Source organism: Sinocyclocheilus grahami, unplaced genomic scaffold (assembly GCF_001515645.1).
Source record: "Sinocyclocheilus grahami isolate Dianchi unplaced genomic scaffold, SAMN03320097.WGS_v1.1 scaffold42.1, whole genome shotgun sequence".
In the NCBI taxonomy this organism is placed as follows: Eukaryota; Metazoa; Chordata; class Actinopteri; order Cypriniformes; family Cyprinidae; genus Sinocyclocheilus; species Sinocyclocheilus grahami.
Genome location: NW_015505221.1, coordinates 1,274,844 through 1,299,389, shown reverse-complemented (window position 1 = coordinate 1,299,389; position 24,546 = coordinate 1,274,844). Strand labels below are relative to the sequence as shown.

Here is a 24,546-nt window from a genome sequence, read left to right as displayed (position 1 = left end):
TTGCTGGTTCTGTCTTTACATTTATTTTGAAAGCTGAAGCTGGCGATTATGGTAAGGGGTGTTACATTTCCGACGAGTGCTTGCGGTGTTCGGCCAATCACAATGCACTGGGTCAGCTGGCCAATCAGAGCAGACTGCGCTTGTCGGAAGGAGGGACTTTGTAGAAAACGAAGCGTTTGAGAGAGGTGGGGCATAGAGGACCTACAATAATGTACATTATTTGAAAAAGAATATGTTTTTTGAACATTAAAGCATGTCAACATATTCTGTTACACCAAATACACAAAATAATGATCTTTAAAAAAGCATCATATGACCCCTTTAAAACACAAATCTCTTAATGGATTTCACCTTTCGTATTTCTTCAGTTTGCCTTTGATTACGCAAAAATAATTCACCTTCGGTTTTAATTAACATCCATATACTACAATGCATATAGATACCCTACAGTAAATGTGTAGTCTAATAGTGTGCCATTTAATGATAGGCTTGATTTCCCTTTCAGCAGTGGTCTGTGGAACAGTCAAAGAGCAGTCAAAAAGACCACAATTTCCATTTATGTTATGCATTTATTTCATGGTTGGAAAGATTTTTCTGCTCTCAATAGTCATTAGTTCTTTTATACCCACATAACAAAATCTGTACATACGTTTGAACGAAATATGTGGTCATAGTTTGGACACTTAGCATTGTAATTTCAACACTGACATCAACAAAGATGATTGAGCAAAGGCAACTAAATGTTTTCATTTTGTGATCTTTATATGAAATAGCCATCTGTAAATTAACTTAGCAATTAAAAGTGGATAACTTCCACTAAATATTTCTGATCAACAACACTGACTGCTATGCAAAGAAAAAAAACAGTGATGCAGCATATTAATTATTGACATATAAGTACAGTGAGGGGGCAACGGAAAATGGAAAAAGATGAACGAAGGTGGGCCAAATTGGGAGCATGAGAAGCGGAAGTGACCCTGTGGAACAGTGCAGAGGCGTCAACTGATGAGAAGATTCATTCAAGCGCAATGTTTTTTTTATTGGTCTTATGAAGTATTCTAATTTGTTGAGATAGTGAATTGGTGGGTTTTTGTTAAATGTGAGCCAAAATCATCACAATTAAAAGAACCAAAGACTTAAACTACTTCAGTCTGTGTGCATTGAATTTATTTAATACACGAGTTTCACAATTTGAATTGAATTACTGAAAAAATTTACTTTACCACGACATTCTAATTTATTGAGATGCACCTGTATATCAATGTATGGTGCATAAAAAAAACTTGACCACGCATAGTGCAGTTAATGCCATCCGCCACTGGCATCTGATAAGGCACTGCTTAGTGAACGTTTCTTTTAAAAACACTTTTAAAGAACCATTTTTTGGTTTCCCAAAGAACCTTCCAGCAAACAGTTCTTTAAAAAAAAAGAAAAAAAAAATTCTTAGTGTGAAGAACATGTTAAAAAACTATAAACTATATAAACTGCTTAAATGCAAAGATACCCTACGTGTAAACATTGCGCCTTTCAAACACTTTTAAAGAACCATTTTTTGGTTTCCCAAAGAACCTTCCAGCAAACAGTTCTTTAAAAAAAAAGAAAAAAAAATTTCTTAGTGTGAAGAACATGTTAAAAAACTATAAACTATATAAACTGCTTAAATGCAAAGATACCCTACGTGTAAACATTGCGCCTTTATTTTTCTAGCAAAAATTACAATGTGAGTTGACAGTTATGAAGCAATTTCTCACTCCCATAGGTCACCAGCAGATACAGAAATATCCACAGTCCAGATCTACATCAAGCGTGCTGCAGTGTGATAAATGAGAATTCACATGTAAGACTTCTGCTTGTAGCACAATGATCTGATCTTATCATGGGACAGACTGCATTTAAAAAATATTTGATATTTAATGTAATAGAATAAAATACATTATGAATTAATTATTTATTACAAATGTTGTATTACTATTAATTGTATACTAATATTCAATGCACAGCCTGCTTAGTTTATTGTTGTTTTACATGTTTAAATAGTCTCATCAGTTATAGGATCCAACAATAAAGAAGTCCGTTTCAGCGGAAGATGGATAAAAAATGAGTTAGAAATTGTGATACAAGTGACTGTTTATTCCATAAATCATGTACCCTGAAAGTTAGTCCACAAACAAACAAACAGGCGCCTGGTAAAAGTGTAGTACACAGTATGCAAATAATTCCAGTAGTCATTCCAATTGTTCCCGCACATTTTGATTCACATTTCTACGACCTTTCCAGATTTGTTTTTCATTAATACTTGCAGACAAGTTTTACTGTACACAAGAATAAACCTACAAAAATGTATGTGAATATGCAAACATATAGATTTTTTCCATGACTTTTTTTTAGAAAACCTGTCCCAGTAAAGCCTTTTCCAGGCTTGGGACATTGTAAAATTCCTTGATATTTATAGGTTTTACATGACTTATTATTCCACGTTATGCACATTTTTAGAGAAGTTAATGCTAAAAAGGAGCCTGATCTTTTCACATGCTTGCTTATATTAAGGCATCAATAGACTGTTCCAAAAGGATCTTAATTATGCGACCTCCTGATTTACACTGTATAATTTAGATTGCAGGTCCACACTCTTAAAAAATAAAGATTCCAAATGGGGATTTCACAGTTATGCCATAGAAGAACCATTTTGGGTTCCTTTCAATGAACAGTTTTTAAAAGAACCATTTTTTATTAGTGTGAAGAACATTTTTTTATGCAATGTAAAGGTTCCATGGATGGTTCTTCATGGAACCATATATGCCAATAAAGAACATTTATAAAGTGCTTGCAACAAATCAGTCAATTTTTGGGGTTCCATTTCAGCGGCTAGCTGCTGGTGTAGTAAGCAACAGTAGTCTACTAATGTCAATTGGACAGTTTTACTTTCATATCCACAGTTTTACCTTGGTTTGGATCTATAGTGGTCTGTTTATACCAGGCGCACAACAAAGCAGTGGGGAAAGCACAGGGCATTCCATAATCATTGTGGCTAACCTCATACAGAATGTCACCTCACCGGTTTTTCTTCCACAGATGGAATACTGTAGAGAATATGATGCTCCCAAAGTCTGATCTCAATCTCTCCTCCTTTATGTCTCTTTCCCTCTTTCTTTCTGACTCCTTCAGCTGTTGTAAACACACACCTCTAAATATACAGCGGTCTTTCCCCCCTCCCCAACAAATGAAAACAGAGAGACTCTTGCGAATCATGCTAGAAAGACTGACTTGAAAAAAAGTACCAAGAGCAAGTATGAGAGTTTCCCACTGAAGAGTCTCCACCTACAATTGGCTATTGACCTTCTATTCTTATCTCAACACCTGATCTTATCTCCAGCAAACATCTGCTTGAGTTTCCCTCTCATTAAGATGAGGAATCCTGGTTACACAAAACTTTTCTCTTGCTAAATACAGTATATGACACATATGTGGTTCTATGTATAATCGGTATTTTGCTACGCTTTCAGTTCAGTAAAGGACAGAGGTGTAAAGAGTAGGCATACCTGAAAACAATACTTGAGCAAAAGTACAGATACCTTACAGTGAAAATTACTACACTACAATTTACAAGTCACCAATTACAAAACTACTTGAGTAAAAGCCTTAAGAGTATCTGATTTTAACTGTACTTGTACTTAAGTAGGTTACTCATACTAAATATAGACTCAAAGATGCACTAGTCAAAGAGACATGCCAGTGAAAAACTGTAATGTTGTGGAAAAGCTGGGGAAACAGGCAGAGGCAAGGAGAACTTGCACAATTGGTGGCTGACTAAATACTTTTTTGCCCCACTGTATGTGCACTTGTGCAGGTTTTTAATGGGAAAACTAGAACAAACTAGTGATGTTCGGTTTTTGAACAAATCGTTCTTTTGAGCCGATTCTCAGGAAGTAACTGGTCGAGCCGGTTCACAAATCGAACTGAATCGAACTTTAGTTCCGGGTTGATGACGCAGGACGCACAGCCGAAGTAGCACGTCCAACTCAAAAAGAACCGATTGAGCCAGTCCCAACTGTCAAAGTTTGCCGAGGATTACCGAAGATTCTGATGAGTGAGTTGACGATATTGTGCAAGGCCCGTACTGGAAATTTGCTTATTATGGCTGTTATTAATTTACATTTTATTAAAACCTGATAAAACCTTTCTGTCGAGTGATGTAAATACATTGCATGCATATTATATTTAAAGTTGCTTAAGCGAAATAAAGGAGTTTATAAGGAGTTAAATACTGGTTTATTTATTCTTTATACTGTAGAACAGTGCTTCCCAAACCTGTCCTGGAGGCCCCCCTGCCCTGCACCTTTTGTATGTCTCCCTTATCTAACACACCTGATTCCACTCATCAGCTCGTTAGTAGAGACTGCAAAAACTAAATTGGGTGTGTCTGATTAGACATACAAAATGTGCAGGGCAGGGGGTCCTCCAGGACAGGTTTGGGAAACACTGCTGTAGAACATATCCGCGTTTGTGCATCAATGTCTGTAATGTGTGCTGGAGGTGTGAAACTTTTAGGAATCTTATCCAAGTTGTAGGCTAGTCAATATTGGTCAGTCAGTCGTATCTGACATAAGATAACAAGACACTCCTCGGGAGACTAATCAAGGGGAACCAATGAACAAACGGACTACAAACTTACTACAAATACAACGGGAGGAAGTGACATAAAAGTCCAAGACAAGGCACAGAGAACATGTAAAAAATCAGAAAGTGCAATCACGTTTATTTTCTAAAACCAAAATAAAACTCAACACCTCAAAATTGCAACAACAAAAACAACAATATTCTTCAAAAAGATCTCTTCAGTATAATGGAAAAATAAAATAATGTTTAGTAGAATTAAAAAGTCAAAGCCTAACACCGGCTGCAGTCATGTCCTCATCTCTCATATATAAAACACCTGTGATTCACAACTACTTGCTAAGGAACTCGCATTCACGTAAAGTAGCCTTGTTGACAAGTTTGGGTAAGATATAGTACTTTCCGTGCCCTGTAGTTGGTGATATCACTTATTTTGTACCATAAATAAACTGCATAAATAAACAAAATGTCATGTGTAATTGCAATTCTCATTACAAATGTAGTGGAGTAAATGGCATATACAAAAATGTAGTGAAGTAGAAAGTAAAAGTTGCTAATGTTACATCCCTAGGATGTATGTATTTAAAGAGTAATTGTTGAGGTGTGTTTTCCCACCCTTTGGGGTGTGGTTATGTGTCCCCTGTGTGTGTGCTCTCTCTCCTCCTATCTCTCTCACTCTCTGCTTGCTGGGAAGTTTCAAATTACCCACAGGTAGTGCTCATCAGAGAGTGTACTGCAGACGGAACAGAGCTACAAAAGAGCAGAGTGAACACTGTTTGGAGAGGCTCACTTCTCCCCTGCTCCAGACTTGTGTTGGGTGTTTTCTCTTTAAGACGTCTGTTGATTGAGGGGGTAACTTAAATAGTTATCTGTTAAGGGAATACTTTTGAAAGTATGTTGTATCCCTGTTGACTAGCAGATTGCATTGTAACCATATAGTGTATGTAAATTTACTTTAATCTTACTTTTCTTTTTAAGGTATTAACAGGTACTGTAACTTATTTTGGCTTATTTGGTTTATGGTTAGTTTGGAAGCTGTAGGGAGAGGGTGCCATTTTATTTTGTACTCCTGTTTATCCCTGTTTTTGGTTAGTGAGGGAGTTGAGGAAAGCTTCTGTTGTTGATTTTCTCCTTTTCTTTTACTCACATAGGTTATTTAATTCTCCTCCTGTTAGTCAGCTGCTATGTTGGTTGTTGTTTTGGCCGGGCTCTCTCCTGAAGACGTTTATTGCTTCCATAATTCTGGCTTTCCTGAATAAATTAAGTTTGCCAAACTAGGTGGTTTTTGCATTTTTCTGGAGCAGAGGTCTTGCGTGATTTTTCCACGTTTTTAATGATTTCTCCCGTATAAGTTTTAGTTAACCTGTTACTCCCACTCCCAACCCTAGACTGGGGATGGTATCGTAACACTAATATCTTTGATACTCCGTAAAACAAAATATCCAAAAAGATACTCAAGTACAGTAATTAACTACATTTCCTCAAATACATTACACCTCTGGTAAATGAAAATGCTACTAACAAAGCATGCCATGACTCTTGTATGTTCATATATGAAGTCTACAATGTACATAAATAATGAATAATTATTAGTTATATGATTTATAATTATAAGAGTTAAAGGCCCGTTCACACAAAGGATGATAGGGAACACTTTACAGGACATGAATAATCACTACTAACATCTAAATTGAATATACTTTAATATGAACCAATGATAAGTTAAGACATGTACTACTCAAGAACTAACCTTAATTCATATTAGATCATATTAATACATCTGTGAATAATGACCTCCTTGACAATGTTACAACATATTTGTTAGTTAATGTATTAATTAACACTTTGGGTAAGTTTTCACACATGAATTCATATGACCCATGTTGTAGTTAAGGTTAGATCCTGATGAATACATGCCTTAACTCATGATTAGTTCATAGTAATGTAATATTTAATTAAGGTGTTATTAAACCTAAACTGAGGTGTTAGATTATTCACGTGCTGTTATTGTAAAGTGTTACCAGATGGGAAATATAATAATATTGATTTACATTTACATCTATGTATTTAGCAGACACTTTCACTTACAAAAGAGGAACAAAGCTTTTCATCAAAGAGCTTTTTATCAATATTGATAACTATAAAATTTTAATAATTAATTCAAATTCTACAGGAATGGTGAAGTCCACACCACAAATATAACAAAAAAGGCCTGTTCATGCCAAGAATGATAACTGTAAAGATGAGTATAACGATAACTATATTAGCGCGTTCACACCAACGGTTGATAACATTCTGTTTACCATAAGCACACTGCAGTTACAACATCTGCCCCTTTAAAAGACCTTAGCAGAGGAAGCGGCATTTAATTTAGACAAGATACCAAGTGTTCAGCTGATGAAATGTCTGTGTTAAAAAAAAAAAGTTGCTCAAATAACATGATCTAGATGAAGACTGTGTAGTGACTGTAAATCTATCCCTCATAGACTTGTTTTCTTCCATGTTAAATTCAATATGGCGCCTAACCTGATGTTCAAGCTCTTTAAAATTTGGTGCATTCTGATTGGCTGTTAATGTTTTTAATGTTCAATAGCTTCTGAAAGTCATCACTATGTCATCACTGTTATAGCTGTGGTGTGGACTTCACTGTTCTCATAGAATTACAGTGATTATTAAAACTTTATAGTTATACTTATCATCCTCGGTGTGAATGACCCTTAACAGCTTCAAACATCCTATTAAAAATCCTATTAGTGGCAGTGCTGTTTTTGTACACTGATCGTTTTGGTTTCATCTGAAGGATTCCTCCATATATATTTTAAGGAATGTGTTTTGTTTATATATTGATAACACCATGGTTATTCACTGCAGTCACAATCACTCAAGAGACAGGGGCAGTACAGGAGAGTTTGTGTTTGTGTGGGCTTTTGTGTAGGAGTATGTGGTATGCATGTCTTCATAGGAAAGTACAAGCGACTGAATGGGGGATGTCCCAAAGGTTTTAACACATCCAAGAGAAGAAAAGAAGAAATGCCGTGGATCAGTGAAAAAAAAAACCTGCCTGTTTATCAGTATAAACACGTAACTACTACCTCCTCTCCTGGATGAAACACCACATCACGCAAACACATCATAACCCCTAATATCTCCTTGGGCAAACCACCCTTTCCTCTTTTTTACATGTCTGGTAGAGCTGAAGAGAAAGTGGCTGCTTTTAGGACTGACATATGTGTTTAAATAGAAGCCACGTGTCAATGACCTTTTATCTTCATGTCATCTTTGTTGTGTTGCCGCTGAAATCTCTGTATCTGTAACAATAAATAGGCAGAAGGGTATTTTATATATTTACTCAGTGAAGCCCAAGCATAAGTCCAATCACTTTCAGCAACTTCAGACCTCATTTCTCTCAAGTACGGTGATGTTCTGGCCATCCACCTTCTCTTATGTTTCCAACCACAGCCACTACCACCGAAAGAAACCGAGGAAGACAGAGAAAAACACACAGAGAGAGAGAGAGAGAGAGAGAGCGAGAGAGAGACAGACATGATCCAGGGCTAGAAAATGAGAGCTTGAAAAGGGGAAACCCTGTGGGAGAGACCATGTCTAAATGCTCATTCAGTCCCACAGCCACATTTCACACTACAGCACACACTAAGGTGAGTAAAGCAATCTCTCTCATAATCTAGTACTCAGTATTGATGAGATCTGGTCATATTATAATATTGTCATTTAATTCTCACTCTTTATATTCCTTATAGAAGATGTTAATTGAACAATTAATTGAATAATTCTATTGGGGATTTGCATTTAGCCATAGATCTGGGACAAGCAAAATGTGACGAGTTGGACAATAATCAACATGGGGGGGATGTGTGACTCCTAATTATTCAGATTAGATGTTGATCAATATGCAATTTTCATTAACTAATTCTGAAAATGTCACTTTAGATCCCCCAATCCTAAATATTTGGTAATATAATTTAACACATTTGCCAACTAGGCTTCAAGGAGTCTCTTATTTAGATTAGATTTATTATATAGTATGACATTAGATTAGATTAGTTAACTGGTAATCTGGTAAATGCAGGATCATTTTGTATTGCCGTTTGGTTCTCAGAAAGATGAGGGGAATAATAATGGGAACTCTTTGGAAATCCACACATGCTTTTCTATTGACATGCAACAAACACACAGTGAATCTCTTTACAAGAACTATGTTCACCAAAAATGTCAGATCAGTGGTAAAACAAAACAAAAAAATACTTGCTTTAGAAGATAAGGTGTTATCAGTTTACAGAAAAATGTCCAGCTTCAAAGTACTGAACACTCAGTATGATAAATTCTACCCACCTAGGTTTAAGGTCAGGGTATCTTTGTGGGTAACTTTGGAATTTACCTCACTTAAGTGAGAGGCAAATATACCCCTGCTTTTTTTAGCCATACACACATGTGTAACTAGAAACCGATTTGGAGAGAGAGTAGATGGGTCTGGGGCCTGTAAGTAAAAACATATAGAGATGTGTATGCACATATTTACATGGAATCTGCAGGTTTCATTCATGATTTAAATAGATTTGCTCACCTCACTTGTTTTTATTTTTCTTCATTCACTGTTTGTGGTTGTATAGCCTATGTGAAATATTGTACTTTCTAAGGTTGTGCGTCTAGATCAAGTCCATGCATTTAGGTCAGTAGGCTGTTATGTTGGTTTCATCCACATGATTCACTGTAAACATATATCTTTGGTTTCACGATGCATTTGTTTCCTTTTTCTCAGTCTCAGTTAGTCACGGAGATGACCAGCTCAAGTCACCCCAGCTTCCGCCTCCTGATTGGCTGGTGCTGCCTGACGAGTTCAGCTCTTTTGATAACGACAGTATATCTTGCAGCAAAGGCAAGTTTGCTCAAAATGGTAGAGTGACCTGCAATTGCGTCCAACCACATTGCTTTGAGATAGCATATAGTATATCATATAGAAACACTTTAATAGCCTGTTTTCAAGCATATTCTCACCCGTCTGCCATTGGAGTGCCAAACTGATGGTCCCAACCCAACCCTATGCTATAGACATTAATCAGGTTAGATGCCATTTTGAATTTAACACAGATGAAAACGTGGCTGTAAAGGAAAGACATGGAGTCTTTAGAATGGCACACGTTGTATAAAGTTCCTAGATCATGTAATTTTTACAAGTCACAAATTTAATACAGTTTTTTTCTACTGCAAGTTTTTTTGTTTTGCCAAATGTTGGTGGTTTTGCTGCTTAAATAAATAGAGTAATGTTTTGAAAGTCACACTTTTTACACTTTCAGGAGGAAATCAATCTACTAATGGCTCACTTATAGTTGCCTCTGCATATTGAGTTGGGATAGAAGTATTTTTAACATTGCATACTTCAGTTTGATTGCAGTAGTACCTGATATTTCTAAGTTGTTTATTTTCATATGAATATGTTTTTTTATTTATTTCTTCTTTAGTCAACCACGACTGGAGACAAAGAGCAAAATTCAACAGGTTTGCTTTATAATCTTTTTAGCCCCCCGCCCCCCAACACACACACACACACATTTTAAGTACAATTTAATGGAAAATTGTGTACCTTTGTCATGAAAGTAACAATTAAATACTCTTGTACAGAAAACAACGGCCAAACTGAACAACAAATAGGTGAGAAATGTTGAGCTATTTATTTGTAATAGTGATTGTGCCAGTATGTAAACAATAAATAAAAACCAGCTCTGTTCATAGTCTTAAGTTCAATTCCATTATTTAAAAATGTACCATCTTTAATTCTGGGAAATATTCCTATTCGGGGAAGTTTGTATCTTTTTAAACAAAAGTTTTTATTTGAAAAGTAAAAATAATTTGGTTGCTCTTTCAGATTTCCGGCGTGGTCCATCCTTCAATGACTATATCTGTCTCATTAGAGGTGGGCAAAATGTTTCTCCCTGTGGACGTCTCTCACGTTTCCTCTTTGCTGTTTCCCCCTCATCCTCTTTTGCACTTTCCCTTTCACACTTTTTCTGCATCTCTCACTTCTCTGTATATCATGAAAACAAGAGATAGCGGGACTTTTGGTTGTGTCATTGTGTCACTTGGTTTCTCTGCTGCATTGAGGAAGTTTGGCATGTGGTTCTCAGCTTTTAAAGAATCTTTTGTGGCCTAAAAGTCAGTTATGTTAGTTGACCACATTGAAATATGGACATCACATCTGTAAATAAGCTCAGCCTTGTCGTTTTCTGTGAGGTTACCTGAGGTTATCTGGCCGCTCACCTTCACTCCATTCAAGTAGGAGGTCGTACCTTTTTTTTTTCAAAGCTCTTTCGTCTCATTCGTGTAACTGTTGCCTGTGCTCGCTCATGAGATGAACCAGATTCAGTGACCACAATGACACTTCTGAAGTGACACTGAATGTTTATCGCAGAGGCGTTGTGAATCAGTGGAACTATAACTAGTCTAAATGTACACGACTCATGTATGAGGAAGGAGGTGGAAACGTTCCTTTAAAAGTTTCTCGTTCCCTGACCTCGCTTCATGTCCTGTGTGAAGTGCGTTTCATATATATGTGGGATGAGCGGCAGCTCCGACCCCCACACATGGAACAATTAAGAAAGAAAATGAAAAGAGCGATTAAAGGCGGATACAAGAATAATACTGTACTTCTTAAATGTATTTGTGAACTGAATGAACGCCACTGACACTCTTGTATTTTACATTTTAATAGCAGGTTTATATGTTTGAATGTCTTACTGATTATGTAACAAGCTAGAAAAAGAATATCTGCACATGTATATACAATACTGCTCAAAATATATATTTTTCACATTAAATTGATCACAAATGAGCGCAAAGACTTTTCTATAAGTATTTTACATTTTAATAGCAGGTTTATATGTTTGAATGTCTTACTGATTATGTAACAAGCTAGAAAAAGAACATCTGCACATGTATATACAATACTGCTCAAAATATATATTTTTCACATTAAATTGATCACAAATGAGCGCAAAGACTTTTCTATTAAAAAAAATACTGTTCTTTCGAACTTTTTATTCTTTAAAGCCACCTGGAAACAGTTTTCAACATTGATAATATTAGGAAATTAATTCAAATTCAAATTAAAAATGTAATAAAAAACTTATTGGGCACTTAATCAAATTCAGCTTTGCCATCACAGAAACAAACAAAATGTAAAATATATTAAAATAGAAAACAGATATTTTAAATTGTAATAATATTTCACAATTTTACTTTTTACTGTATATTTGATCAAACAAATGTAGCCATGGTGAGCATAAAAGACTTCTTTCAAAACACACACACACACACATGTATATATATATATAATTTGTTATTTAAACACAAAGTAATGTTTATCCTAATTGTTTGCATATTAAATCAATTACATCTTACTTACATCCTCTCGTACTGATTAATTCCTCTATCAACTTTTTAATCAGGCCAAAATAAAAGCAAACGCTATTTAAAGCTAATGAAATCAAAACTGGCTAATCATTGTTCCCGACTGTAACATAAATTAAGGCTGAATTTGGAATAGCATACTATTTGGTAAGAGTAGTATGGGATTTCAAATTCAGCTGATCCCTCTGAAATGCCCCGCTTCAACTTCCTATTCTAATAGGAAATATGTCAACTTTTTCTTTATATGAATTTAAGCTCTGTTCCTCCTAAAAGCACAGAATAAAGAGTTCAAATTTGGGAAATGTTGGGAGATTTTCAGAATGCACACTAATATTTCCATTCTCTTCCTGCAGACAATGAAAAAACCTGGATATGCAGTACACCATGTGAGACAGGCTCCTTCTCCCTGGAGAACGGCACTGTCAAAGTTACAGTCAGTGGTCTGTACTATTTCCACGCCCAGGTCTACTTCATACAGATAACTCAAACGAATGATATGCCGACTGTTACTTTACTCAAAAACAAAGTCCCTGGGACAAAAGAGAGAAAATTAAGTCAGGTCAAGCGCAATGGACCAGGATTGTTGACAATGATCCGTCTGGTCAAGCTGAACAAGGGAGACAGCATCAGCCTGAAAATAAATCCTATCATCGGCCTATCAGGAGAAGATTATGATACTTACTGGGAAATTATCTTGTTTAATAACAAATAATAAGTCTAAATCTTTCAAATTCTTCTATGGGGATGTAAAGTGCAAACCGCGATTTAGGGTTTAAATTAACAGTTTGTTATTCCTTAAAGGATTACATGACTCACATTTCAATTTCTGAGCGTTTGTCACCTCATTTTATGTCAAGTGACTCTCCTGAAGGATTAAAACAGTCTGTATTTATATTTACCAAAGTAAATGGTAAAAGATGTTTGAATGGTTAGTTCTCAAGCCCATTATGGGTTTCAAAAGGAATATTTTCATATTTTTTACGTGTTGAAACATTTAAAGAGTTTAGTTTTATATGAACTATTTTAGTGAAATGTTTTGAGATTTATTATATTAAAATATTTTAAAGACATACCAATTTAAATGGTTTATTGGTTATTTGTGTATATTATTTTAATTTTATTTAATTTCTTTTTTTAAGTGCTGTTAATGTTCTACAAAATGTTCAGGAATTTCTTAATTTAAAGGGATAGTTCACCCAAAATTGAAAATGGGATGTTTATCTGCTTACCCCCAGGGCATCCAAGATGTAAGTGACTTTGTTTCTTCAGTAGAACACAAACGAAGATTTTTAAGTCAAATCATTGCAGTCTGTCAGTCTTATAATGTCAGTGGATGGGAATCACGGCTTTGACAGTCAAGAAAACATACATAAATAAAACCCTGTGGCTCGTGACGATACATTAATGTGTAAAGACACGAAACGATCGGGCTGTGCAAGAAACTGAACAGTATTTATATAGTTTTTTACCTCTGATTTACTGCAATGTCCGAACTGTCCTGAGCGCGTTCACGTCTTCTTCTTCAGCCGGCACGTGACGCGTCTTCTTCTTCTTCTTGCTTTACAGCAGATCGCAGACTTATAAGTGCATTACCGCCACCTATCTCTTAAATGGACCATTGACACTCTATCTACAATCTCAATTAGGAGTGTCAATGGTCTAATTGAGAGATAGGTGGCGGTAATGCACTTATAAGTCTGCGATCCTCCGTAAAGCAAGAAGAAGAAGAAGATGTGTCATTCGCCGGCTGTTGAGAACGCGCTCAGGACAGTTGGACATTGCAGTGCATCAGAGGTAAAAAAAAAAACAATATAAATACTGTTCAGTTTCTTGCACAGACCGATCGATTCGTGTCTTTACACATCAATGTATCGTCACAAGCCGCAGGGTTTAAATAGGTTTTGTTTGTGTATGTTTTATGACTCTCAAAAACCTGTGATTCCCATCCACTGACATTATAGGACTGACAGAGTGCAACGGTTTGACTTAAAACTCTTCATTTGTGTTCTACTGAAGAAACAAAGTCACCTACATCTTGGATGCCCTGGGGGTAAGCAGATAAACATCAAATTTTCATTTTTGGGTGAACTATCCCTTTAATACAAAAATTATGATGAACAGTTGTCGACACAATAATTTGAAATGAATACATTTTTTAAAATAATTTATTTGATAACTACAGTTGTTCTATCTGTAAGCTATATCAAAATAAAAGTCAGTTCACTGCATTTCACAGTCTATTCTTCAATTTAACTCAATTAACCTCATTTTGCATGTAGCCCTGTTCCTATTTACTTCAGGCATCCACATGAGGGAGCCAGTCATCACAAGAATGCCAGCTAAACGTGGCCTTCCTGTTGGCCTTCGGAAAGCAAACCACTGAAACTTAAACCCACTTTAGCCACAGATACAAGCATTGTTTCGATTGCATACAAACGCACCAAATCTAGACAGCCTAAGGCAGGAGGAAGCTTCCTCTCATTGCAAAACCTAACCAATTTAAGGTCAGAGAAACAGTGAACAATATGTCAAGGTCAATATATAGTACACAGTTTAATTTTGGTTGGTCTACTGAAACAATGTTGACATTTGAAGTATCGAGTCTTGATGGGGTATACTGTACAAAGTCAAATTTATTTCCAAAAATCTGCCCAGGCATCCACATGAGGGAGCCAGTCATCACAAGAATGCCAGCTAAACGTGGCCTTCCTGTTGGCCTTCGGAAAGCAAACCACTGAAACTTAAACCCACTTTAGCCACAGATACAAGCATTGTTTCGATTGCATACAAACGCACCAAATCTAGACAGCCTAAGGCAGGAGGAAGCTTCCTCTCATTGCAAAACCTAACCAATTTAAGGTCAGAGAAACAGTGAACAATATGTCAAGGTCAATATATAGTACACAGTTTAATTTTGGTTGGTCTACTGAAACAATGTTGACATTTGAAGTATCGAGTCTTGATGGGGTATACTGTACAAAGTCAAATTTATTAATCATTAACCAATTGTAACCACAAGAATCACCTACAGCTAATTTCATTGTCCTATGAGTCACAATTCTGAAATCCCCGCATTTATAAATCCTCTTTTTAAGTTTATTCCTCTGCCCACACTGAAAAGTCACCTCACCTTTGCATCTTAAATCATGTCATATTGTGGTTGGCAAACTGCAGTGAGGTAGGGGTGAGTTGTATAATGTACAAAAAGTATATGACAACAATGCTTCACATTGGGATGTTATCAAGGGAAAAAAAAGCAAACTGCACAAATAATTAACGCAACAAAAATGCATTTTTTAAATTTAAGCCTTTAAAATCTTCCATCAGATATTTTTGCTATTAATAAAGCAACTGCAGCATTTGAGAGAGATTTTGTTAATAATTATCTAGTCTTAGTTATAGTCATGTTAACTACAGTGTAGTGTCTGACAATTTGAAGCTTAGTTCATTTACTTCCTCTCTTTCTATTAGTTGCTGAACAGTGTGGAAAATCATTTGAGGAAGCAAATCGTGCCATTTTTAAACAAACATGATATTTTCGGTTAGCTTTTTCTGTTCTTCTTTCATGAGACTGACTGCCACAGTGTCATCAGTATCATTTAAAACATAATGTGATTTTTTTTCATATCCTTGCTTTAAAAAAAAATGAGACGAACCAGCCCCTTGCAAAAAACTGCACGTTTTATAGGAATATTTAACGTCTTTGTGTTCTTAAAACCAAATTAGTCTGACTTAAAAATAAACAGAAATAAAAATGCAAACTTTACCTTTAAGAAAAAACTTTAGCATGTAGACCTAGAAGAACTGTTTGTCAGCACAATTCTGTGGGGATATGCAAAGCAATTGAACTTAACCTTTATTTGTGAATGCCTGTTTGTGCACCGTCAACCATTTCCTGTTAGCTTGTGGTTTTTTGCACTCTTGCATAGACTCATGCATTGAGCTATATAAAGGTGTTTATATACATTGTCACATTTCCCTCTAGTCAATATTTCTGAGTGGGTTCATTTTTGAAGGTCAATTTCAGTATAGATACAAAGTCCAAGATTCAAAAAACATTATTGCCTAATAAAAAGATATACAGTCCATCAAATGCATGTTGACATTTTGTGACAATTAAATGCGCCAAAATTTAGCATCACTTGCTCACCAGTGGATCCTCTGCAGTGAATGGGTGCCGTCAAAATAAGAGTTCAAACAGCTGATAAAAACATAATAAATAATCCACAAGTAACCCACATGAGGAGGACGTGTTGTTACGGATTATAGAAGCATACTTTGGCCAGAAGTGACATTTAACGCTAAAATGCCCTATTGATGGATTTGTTTCTTACAAACATGCAGCTTTTCACTGCTCAAGATGTAAACTGACGGACTGGAGTGGATTGTTTGTGGATTTTTGTTATGTTTTTATCAGAATCTCATTTTGACGGCACCCATTGGTTGCAGAGGATGTGATGTAAATCTAAATTTCTCTAAATCTGTTACGATGAAGAAACAAACTCATCTACAGTACATCTTTGATGGCCTAAATATACAGTAAGTATATTTTCAGCGAATTTTCACTTTGGGGTGAAACGTTCCTTTAAAAGGTAACATAAAAAGTATTAAATATTTGTTTTGGCTAGTAAATCATCTTATTAATCCATTTCTAGCATTTAAAAAAACGTGACAACTTGCCCTTTAATGATACTTTTGGAATTTTACTACGAGGATGTATTTCACAAAATTGAGGGCTTTACACTAGAAAAAAAACCAAATAACCAAGCAAAACCACTTGTAGAAAACACATTTGTGTAATTGGACTTTTGACTCAAAACCTCACTGTTTCTGAGATATAGTTACTGAGCTGGTGGACTCATAACACACACTGGCAAATCCGCTATGAAAATTTCCTCCCAAGCATGTCCTTCAAGCTCATGTGCAACACAAACAAGGTGCCAGGTGATAACTACATGAGGTTGCATGGAGAGTTATTTGTTAGAAACTCCTGCTCCTCTGTGCATCATCCTCTGATAGCTGAAAAGAGAAAAGGTGCTTTTTATTTTCTTCTTTGTGGTAAAAGTGTTAACGCAGATGCAGAGAGGAGCTGTGAAACTAACTGCTCTACGTCACGTATCCCTTCCCACGTGGAGCATTAGTGGGACACTCCAAGGAAAATGGAGAGAAGGGTCACATGTGTGGAAAGCATGGAGGGAATCCTTACAGAATTGTCAACACAGCCATACCACTGAATAACCACATTAATGTGCCCTAAAATATGGGGCTTTCCCACACTTCCCCCTCTCAAAGACCTGCCCTTTGATGTTACATCACAAGTGCTCTTTGAACATAGCACTCTCTAAAGGTTTCTACAGAGAGCACCTGCTAGTCACAGATTTGCAGTGCATGTGAATCTACACCTGTTTGATGACTATGGCAATTTTACAATTCAGACGACTTTTTTTTTTTTTGGTAAACAAAAATGAAACACAAAATGTTGGTAAATAAATCTAAAACACAACTCTAGCTCATGAAATCACGGTGAAATAAAAACTTAAATGTCGACTTGTGTATGCTTTCAGATTTTTGAGGATTCATATATTTTTTAATTCCTTCAACAATCAATTTCGTGCCTACTCTGCTAAGACAATACATAGCTTTTTCAGGCAAGTTTATTGAAATAACAGTTAACCTAAAAATTTAAATGGACAATCTTTAATCACCGTCATGTGTTTTCCAACTTTCCTTGCCAGCATACAATGAAAGTGAATGGGGACAGATAACGGTAAGCTCCAAAACGACAAAAAGCAACATAAAATATTGTAAAAGTGTGACCTGTACGCTATATTACAAGACCTCTTAAGTCATCTGGTAGCTTTTGTGTGAGAAACACTGACATATTAATCATTTACTGATAATTCCATTGCCACAGCTTTCTAATTCTCTTTTGCTTATATTAAAATATGACACATGAAGCAAATTTACATCAAGTTTCATGTCAGTAATGCTCCACTCCATTGGATCTCATAATCAGTTGTGACAACTGGGCATTTGAATTAGCGAAAAATACGATTTGAGATTTAGAGGGCAAGATTTTCGTTAAAAAAACGATCTGGTCTCTTCATAAGACTTGGAGTGGATTAGACTTGGATGAACTTCATATAATGAACATAATCTTTATTTGTGAAGATGAACAAAAGACTGGGCTTGGAATGACATGAGGGTGGGTAAATATTATCATTTTCATTTTTAGTTACATTACAGCTTCACAAGACTTAAAATATAGCACACAAGTTGTATGGACTACTTTTATAATACCTTTTATGGCGTTTTAAGTCATTTTTCGAGCTCAACAGTGTTCATCACCATTCAAAGAAGTATCAAGATTCATCCTACCATCTCCTTTTATGGTCCATGAAAGAAAGAATGTATGACAGATTTGCTTTTTCAAGTACACTATTATCTAATTCAGTTCAACTCAAGCTTATTTGTATAGCGCTTTTCACGATACAAATCCTTGCAAAGCAACTTTACAGCAAATTAGGTTTCTACAATATTTAGTAGTAGCTTATCAGTGGTGACTGTCAGTTAATATGGCAGAAATGTATGGAAAAATCAATTAAAGATGTAATCAAACAGACGATAAACACTATTAACAGCAATTATTATATGATGCAATCAAACTTATAGACAAATTTGGTAGTTCTGTATGTTGTTTCATGGTTGGCATCATAATGTTATTATTAACATTAGTTATCTAATGTTTTCTAGTGATCATTTCTCCACTCCCTGATGTCATTTACACGATAACACCTTGTTCATAGCAGAAAACTCCAGAAATGTTGTTTGTTGCTATCACTGAACACGAACGCTAATGTTAATGTCAGGTATTTTACGTTTATGCAGGGACAACCTTTCAGTACCTACATATAGACCCAAATCACCGCACATAAATGTCATGTCGCCCCACAACTACAAAACAGGACCTGATAAATATCACTTCATGTTAACACACAATGCATCACTACATCAGAAACCACAAATAAGGTCTGAGGAATCAGATCCTCAGCGAAATCGAGGAAGACATGATGAGCAAAGCGTTTCCATTACATTTCCTTAATTAGGCAACAACAAAATTAGGAATTACTTCATGGAAGAGTGGGTGAGCCCCATGGTGCAATCCTCTGAGCAATTCTCCCATGTTGTACATGTATATACCTGCTATTATTGTAACAATAATTTAAAAACATGGCAAAAAGCAGCATGAATGGGATGACTCACTCTGATCAAATAAATATGATACTGTGAGTAACAGAGGAATGAGTTAATACACTTTCTTTAGGGTTTGGTAGAAGTTTGTGCAGAAGTGGAAAAAAGAGGTGGAGCGATATCAGGCTACTGCGGCCTCACACTTCATTTCCTTTCTCAGTCATTATAGAGAAGAAGGAAATTAGATAGGCCTATGGCATTGCTGCACAGACGATTTAAGACAGCAGCATAAACCACATCAACACCCTATATAATTATAGAATAATTCATTAGAACCACTGATCTATAATAAATGTATAAATAGATAGAGATGGAACCAGCACTGAAATAGATTTTGGTTTAACACATCATTAAAAATAATAATAATAATAAAATGTCAATTAAGAAAAATAAAATATAAAATATAATACAAATATATTAATTTTTCCAGTCAGTTCCACATTCACACAGAAGCAGAATACAGTTGCCAGTATTGTATAAGAATGCTTAACCCTATAAACCCTACCGTATCAGATTTGATGCATGAGTTGCTAAGGCCTCTAAATTATAATACGATCAAAACTTTGCTGAAAACCCTGTTGAACACAATCCTCTACATGACTTCTGCCATCTGATTAGCACTCCTTTTTTTTAGCAAGTAAAAGGCATTTTATGTGTAATCCTAATATTGCTGGGAAATGTAGAGATACAACAATAGATCTAATATTTGTGCATTTTATAGGTAGTGTTTTATGATAAAAAAAAAAAAAAGTCATTGATTTACATCACAAGCTAGGATCTTACTTTTTGGTCATTTAACTAATAACATTTGCACAGACTATTTTTGCTGAGTTTGGGCCTCTGAATAAAACTGATGTATTTCTTTCCTCCTCAAGTAGGCTATCTCATAAACCATGTTTTAGATTTTCTTTTATATTCGATAAAATATTCCATTTAAAATATATATACATTTTTTTCTTACTGTTATTTTATCCGTGAGGCTTTGGTTGATACGATTACGTTCACATAGCTACAGTTCTTCAATTTAATCAAATTTATTGATTAATAAAATGTTTAGGACTCACACATGTCTGTCGCGTGTTTTTGCAGTAGCCCCTCACTGCAGAACCCTGTTTTTGTGGGGTTTCGGTAACTTACAGAGACGGATATTTAGATCCAGTCATTGGAGCTGCTCCTGGAGGTTTTTGTATATTCGAATATTCATCCATAACTCGAATATGGAAGCTGAAGGTGAATGAGAAAATTTAGGGGTCACATATAAAATATGTAAATGTAACGGGGAACTCGAGTCGGATAGACTATATAAAAAAGCAATAGGCTACATAACACAGAAGTAGCCTAAACAATAATTATATATTGTGAACAACCCAAATAATTAAATCTGAATTCAAACTGATGAAAATATTCATTTCTATCATTTATTTATACGTTATCATTAAAAAAAAAATTTTTTTGTTATATAGGCCTAAAGTAAACCGTAAAAGTTCAGTGATTAACTTTACACAGACTTACCTACTAACCTATTATTATAGATATATTATATTGTCTATATTATAGATCAGTGTTTCTAATTGACACACGGCTTCCAACAAGTCAAGTCACCTTTATTTGTATAGCACTTTATACAATACAGATTGTGTCAAAACAGCTTTTCAGTGGCAAAGAGGAAAAGAGTGTGTGGATAATGCAAGAGGACAATAACAAACAGTCATTTTTCTATTTAAAGTCAGTTCATTGATGATTCAGTGATGTCTTCATCAAGTTCAGCTCTCTTCTGATAGTGTCTGCCAACTTTGAAATCATGTAGTATTCTGAGATGACTACTTGTAAATACGACTTTGCCTGGTCATTCATGTTCGGAAACTCATAATTACAACATTTCCGACTCCACTTAAGGTCTTATCTACGCATTATCACATACTACAAAGTTCTTTCCAGATGCATCAGATATCCAAAATGTACAAGTGACACAAATGATCATTATTTTTTTACTTAAGAGTATTAAATAAACTTAATTTACTTGAAGGACTTTACTTTGCACGTTTTATTTGTGCTGTGTTCCCCTTTTTTCTGCTAGGGAATATTGTGGCATGCTAAAAAAAAGAATAAAAACAATCCCACATCATATTTAATGGGGTTTTTAAGAAACCACTCAAAATTCATTCTGTATTGCAAAATGGCACATGTGTTTCAGGACTGTGTCTTGCATCAGAAAGTTTGTATAACTGCTAAACAAAAAAATAAAAAAAACTTGTAAATACGCTTCCACTTCAATAACAAACCTGTAGTAGCTTTTGACATGGAGGGTGAGCATGAGATCATGTTAGAACGAGAGAGAGAGTGAAAAGGAGAGCGAAAACAAAAAACAAGACTGAAAAGGCCAAAAGCATTTCAGGGTGTGGAATCTCCCAATAGGAAGTAAGTCAGCTGTGTGTTGTTAGGCCAGTTGGATGGGCTGGTATTACATCACCAGCCTGAAACTGAAAGTGCCCGCGGCATATTAACATTAACCACACAGAGCTGGTTTATCAGGCTTTATTGCAAAATTAGAGAGAATACACATAAATCAAAATTTCATGTCATTTCTAATTTAAAAGTACATTGAGTTAACTAATGATCTATTGAGCATAATATGAATGCAATATAAGATGAATTAAACTGATAAAGTGAATTATCAGTACATTTTTACTGTAAGCGTAATAATTTTTTGAAAGTGTAAAGAGGATATGTAATACTACTATTTGGCTTGTAAAGTGTGAGGGTGTGAATGTGTGAGCGCTGTGTCTGGAGGTTACATGTGGGTGGAAAGTTGGTGTTTGAGAGCTGAGGGTGTTCTTTCCCTTTTCAAACCAGCCTCTGTTCCTCAACCTGGTTGCATACTGACATCACTGGAGTTTCCCCTATCTTTAGTATATATCCACATACACTGTATGGCGAGTAGACTAACTTCAGTTCAAAAGCTTGCACAAAAAGGAACACATCTCAGAGAACTAACAGCATGGTGAAATACGAAACGACATTAGTAGATCTGGAAGCCGGCGCAGGGGGAGTTTATCAGACAACGGTGGCATCTTTACCAGTAAAGTCCTCCAGCAGCTGGATATGGAAGACAGTCGCTGCTATCGCTTTTGTCACCCTCTGTGCTGTGGCAGCTGCTTTCTTCGCCTGGCATGTGATGGTAAGACTGAAACTTTAGTGTGGGATGATAATATTATTCAAGTACATAACAGTGTGACCTCATTTGAAATGAGCCTTTGATAAACAACATTTGCAATGTCTTTTTTTAACAGAAACTGAACCAAAGAGAACGTCACGTGTTTTCAGACAAACAAATCAGCACACCATCAGGTAAAAAAAACATTCCCAGCTTTCTGTCTCTGTTAGCACTTTTCAAAGCTAAATTTGAGTTTTTCATCTCAACTGTTTTACGAGGTGGTGATTTTGTAGACTGTAACAAAAAAAATACACCATTATACTATTTCAGTTAGTGCTACTGCTATCTGAAGTTTCTTTGTAATAATTTGTGAAATTTACTATCAGTTTCTGAGTGAAATTAGTTTTACTTCCAAATTTTCAGTGTATGAATTCATACAATGTGATTTGTATGTAAATGTACGATTTTTGGAAAACTCCAAACCCCAAAACCTAGGGGAAGGTGGTAAGCAGATGTTAAAAAATGTTCAATTGAAATTTTACCAATTTATACAAATTAGCCACCAATTCTCCACAATGTAAAACAGTTATGAATTGCCATGAGTGTATTTTTTTTTTACTCGGTGTTCTTAAGTAAAATACTTGCTTAAAAATTATTTTACACATTAATGGGTATCTGATGTTAAAGCAAACTGTGAAACTGACTCCAATCCTCTTTTCCACAGAGCAAGGAAAAATGCTAAAGCAGATCGCTGAGAGAACAAAAGCTGCCATTCATTTACATGGTGAGTCTCAAACTGTGCCTTTGACGTTTCTCTGTGCACCGGGGTTCATATACGTCATAGGTCATTTCATTTCAAGAAACTGAGTTTAGTATTTCATCTTATCAGATTCTCAAAAATCTGAGATTTATGAAAGGCGTTTGTTGGCGCAGAGCTGCTCAATGGCCTGCCACTTGTAACAAGGCTGAACGTTTCATTAAACATTAGCTATTGTGGATTTCTTAGCGTAATAGGACGTCATTCAAATACAGTCATATATTTGGCTCTCAGTGGGTGTCAAGAGGTGGGAAGACTCCAGTAAACTTTCTGATTACTTTATCGCATGTTCTACTGAAGATAAAAACTGTGATCATTAACCCAAACACCCAAATTGGAAACAGGCCCATTTCTACTAGTTTATGACCTCCGATTTTAGGATTATATAGTAAATACAGTTAAGATTTCATAGGAATGAGTTTGTATTAAGTTTTACCATTCTGACACTTTCGAAGTGCCTGTGGTCACATTCTCACACATTTATCTTCTCTGTTCGCAGGTGAGCATAACAGCAACTCACAGTCGGATTCACTGCAGTGGGTCAGCGGCGTGGATCAGTCGTTCGAACAGGGAGGCCTCAAGCTGGTCGACAACAAGATTCACATTCCCGCCGACGGCCTTTACTTTGTGTACAGCCAAGTGTCCTATGCCACACAGTGCAATTTGGACGAAGCCAATGAAGATGATGCCGCTCAGAAGTTCCTTAGCCACAGCATCTGGCGTTATACAGATGCGGTTGGAGACTGGAAGCCTCTGCAGAATTCGGCCCACTCCATATGCCAATCACTTGAGGACAGGAAGACCACATACAGCACCATCTATCTCGGCGCCGTCTTTAAGCTCATGGAGGGAGATAAGCTGTCGACCAAAACCACCTATGTGGCCAATGTCGAGGAAGACTATGCCAAAACATTCTTTGGAGTGTTTGCCTTGTGATTTATTAGCCACATGAGTTGTGTGGCACGGTATGAAGACAAGTGTTTTACGTTAAAACTTACAAAGTATGTTCTCAGGGCATTTGCTTTAAAGTAGTTTGTCTAATGCTGAGTCCTTATTGCATCGTGACATAATATTTTGGTTCTAAAACACACCAGATGCAGTGAGAGCCACGCACTGAATACTATGTATTTAGGCATGATCACAATACCAAGGGCACTACAACTCGCATACTTATTTTAAGCTAATATGATGTTTATTACCTTACGTATTTCGTTGCAGAAATAAGAAATGTTGATGTTCGAAAGAACAATGTTTTTTGTGGTATAGAGATTTATTTATAATATTTTGA

The 24,546-nt window shown here is 35.8% G+C and overlaps 1 protein-coding gene across 1 annotated transcript; it reads left to right on the top strand.

Annotated features, from left to right (window-relative positions):
* Positions 1-22,036: 22,036 nt before the first annotated feature.
* On the top strand, positions 22,037-24,546 carry LOC107582292 (tumor necrosis factor-like). Its single transcript, XM_016268056.1, has 4 exons — positions 22,037-22,465; positions 22,578-22,635; positions 23,166-23,225; positions 23,758-24,546. Exons 1-4 carry the CDS (start codon positions 22,286-22,288, stop codon positions 24,192-24,194), a joined length of 735 nt encoding a protein of 244 aa, XP_016123542.1. The 5' UTR covers positions 22,037-22,285; the 3' UTR covers positions 24,195-24,546.

Coding starts and splice junctions, on each gene's coding strand:
- LOC107582292 (XM_016268056.1), top strand. CDS start 22,286: ATGGTGAAATACGAAACGACATTAGTAGATCTGGAAGCCGGCGCAGGG. Junction 22,636..23,165: donor ACAAATCAGCACACCATCAG/GTAAAAAAAACA, acceptor TCTTTTCCACAG/AGCAAGGAAAAATGCTAAAG. Junction 23,226..23,757: donor AGCTGCCATTCATTTACATG/GTGAGTCTCAAA, acceptor CTCTGTTCGCAG/GTGAGCATAACAGCAACTCA.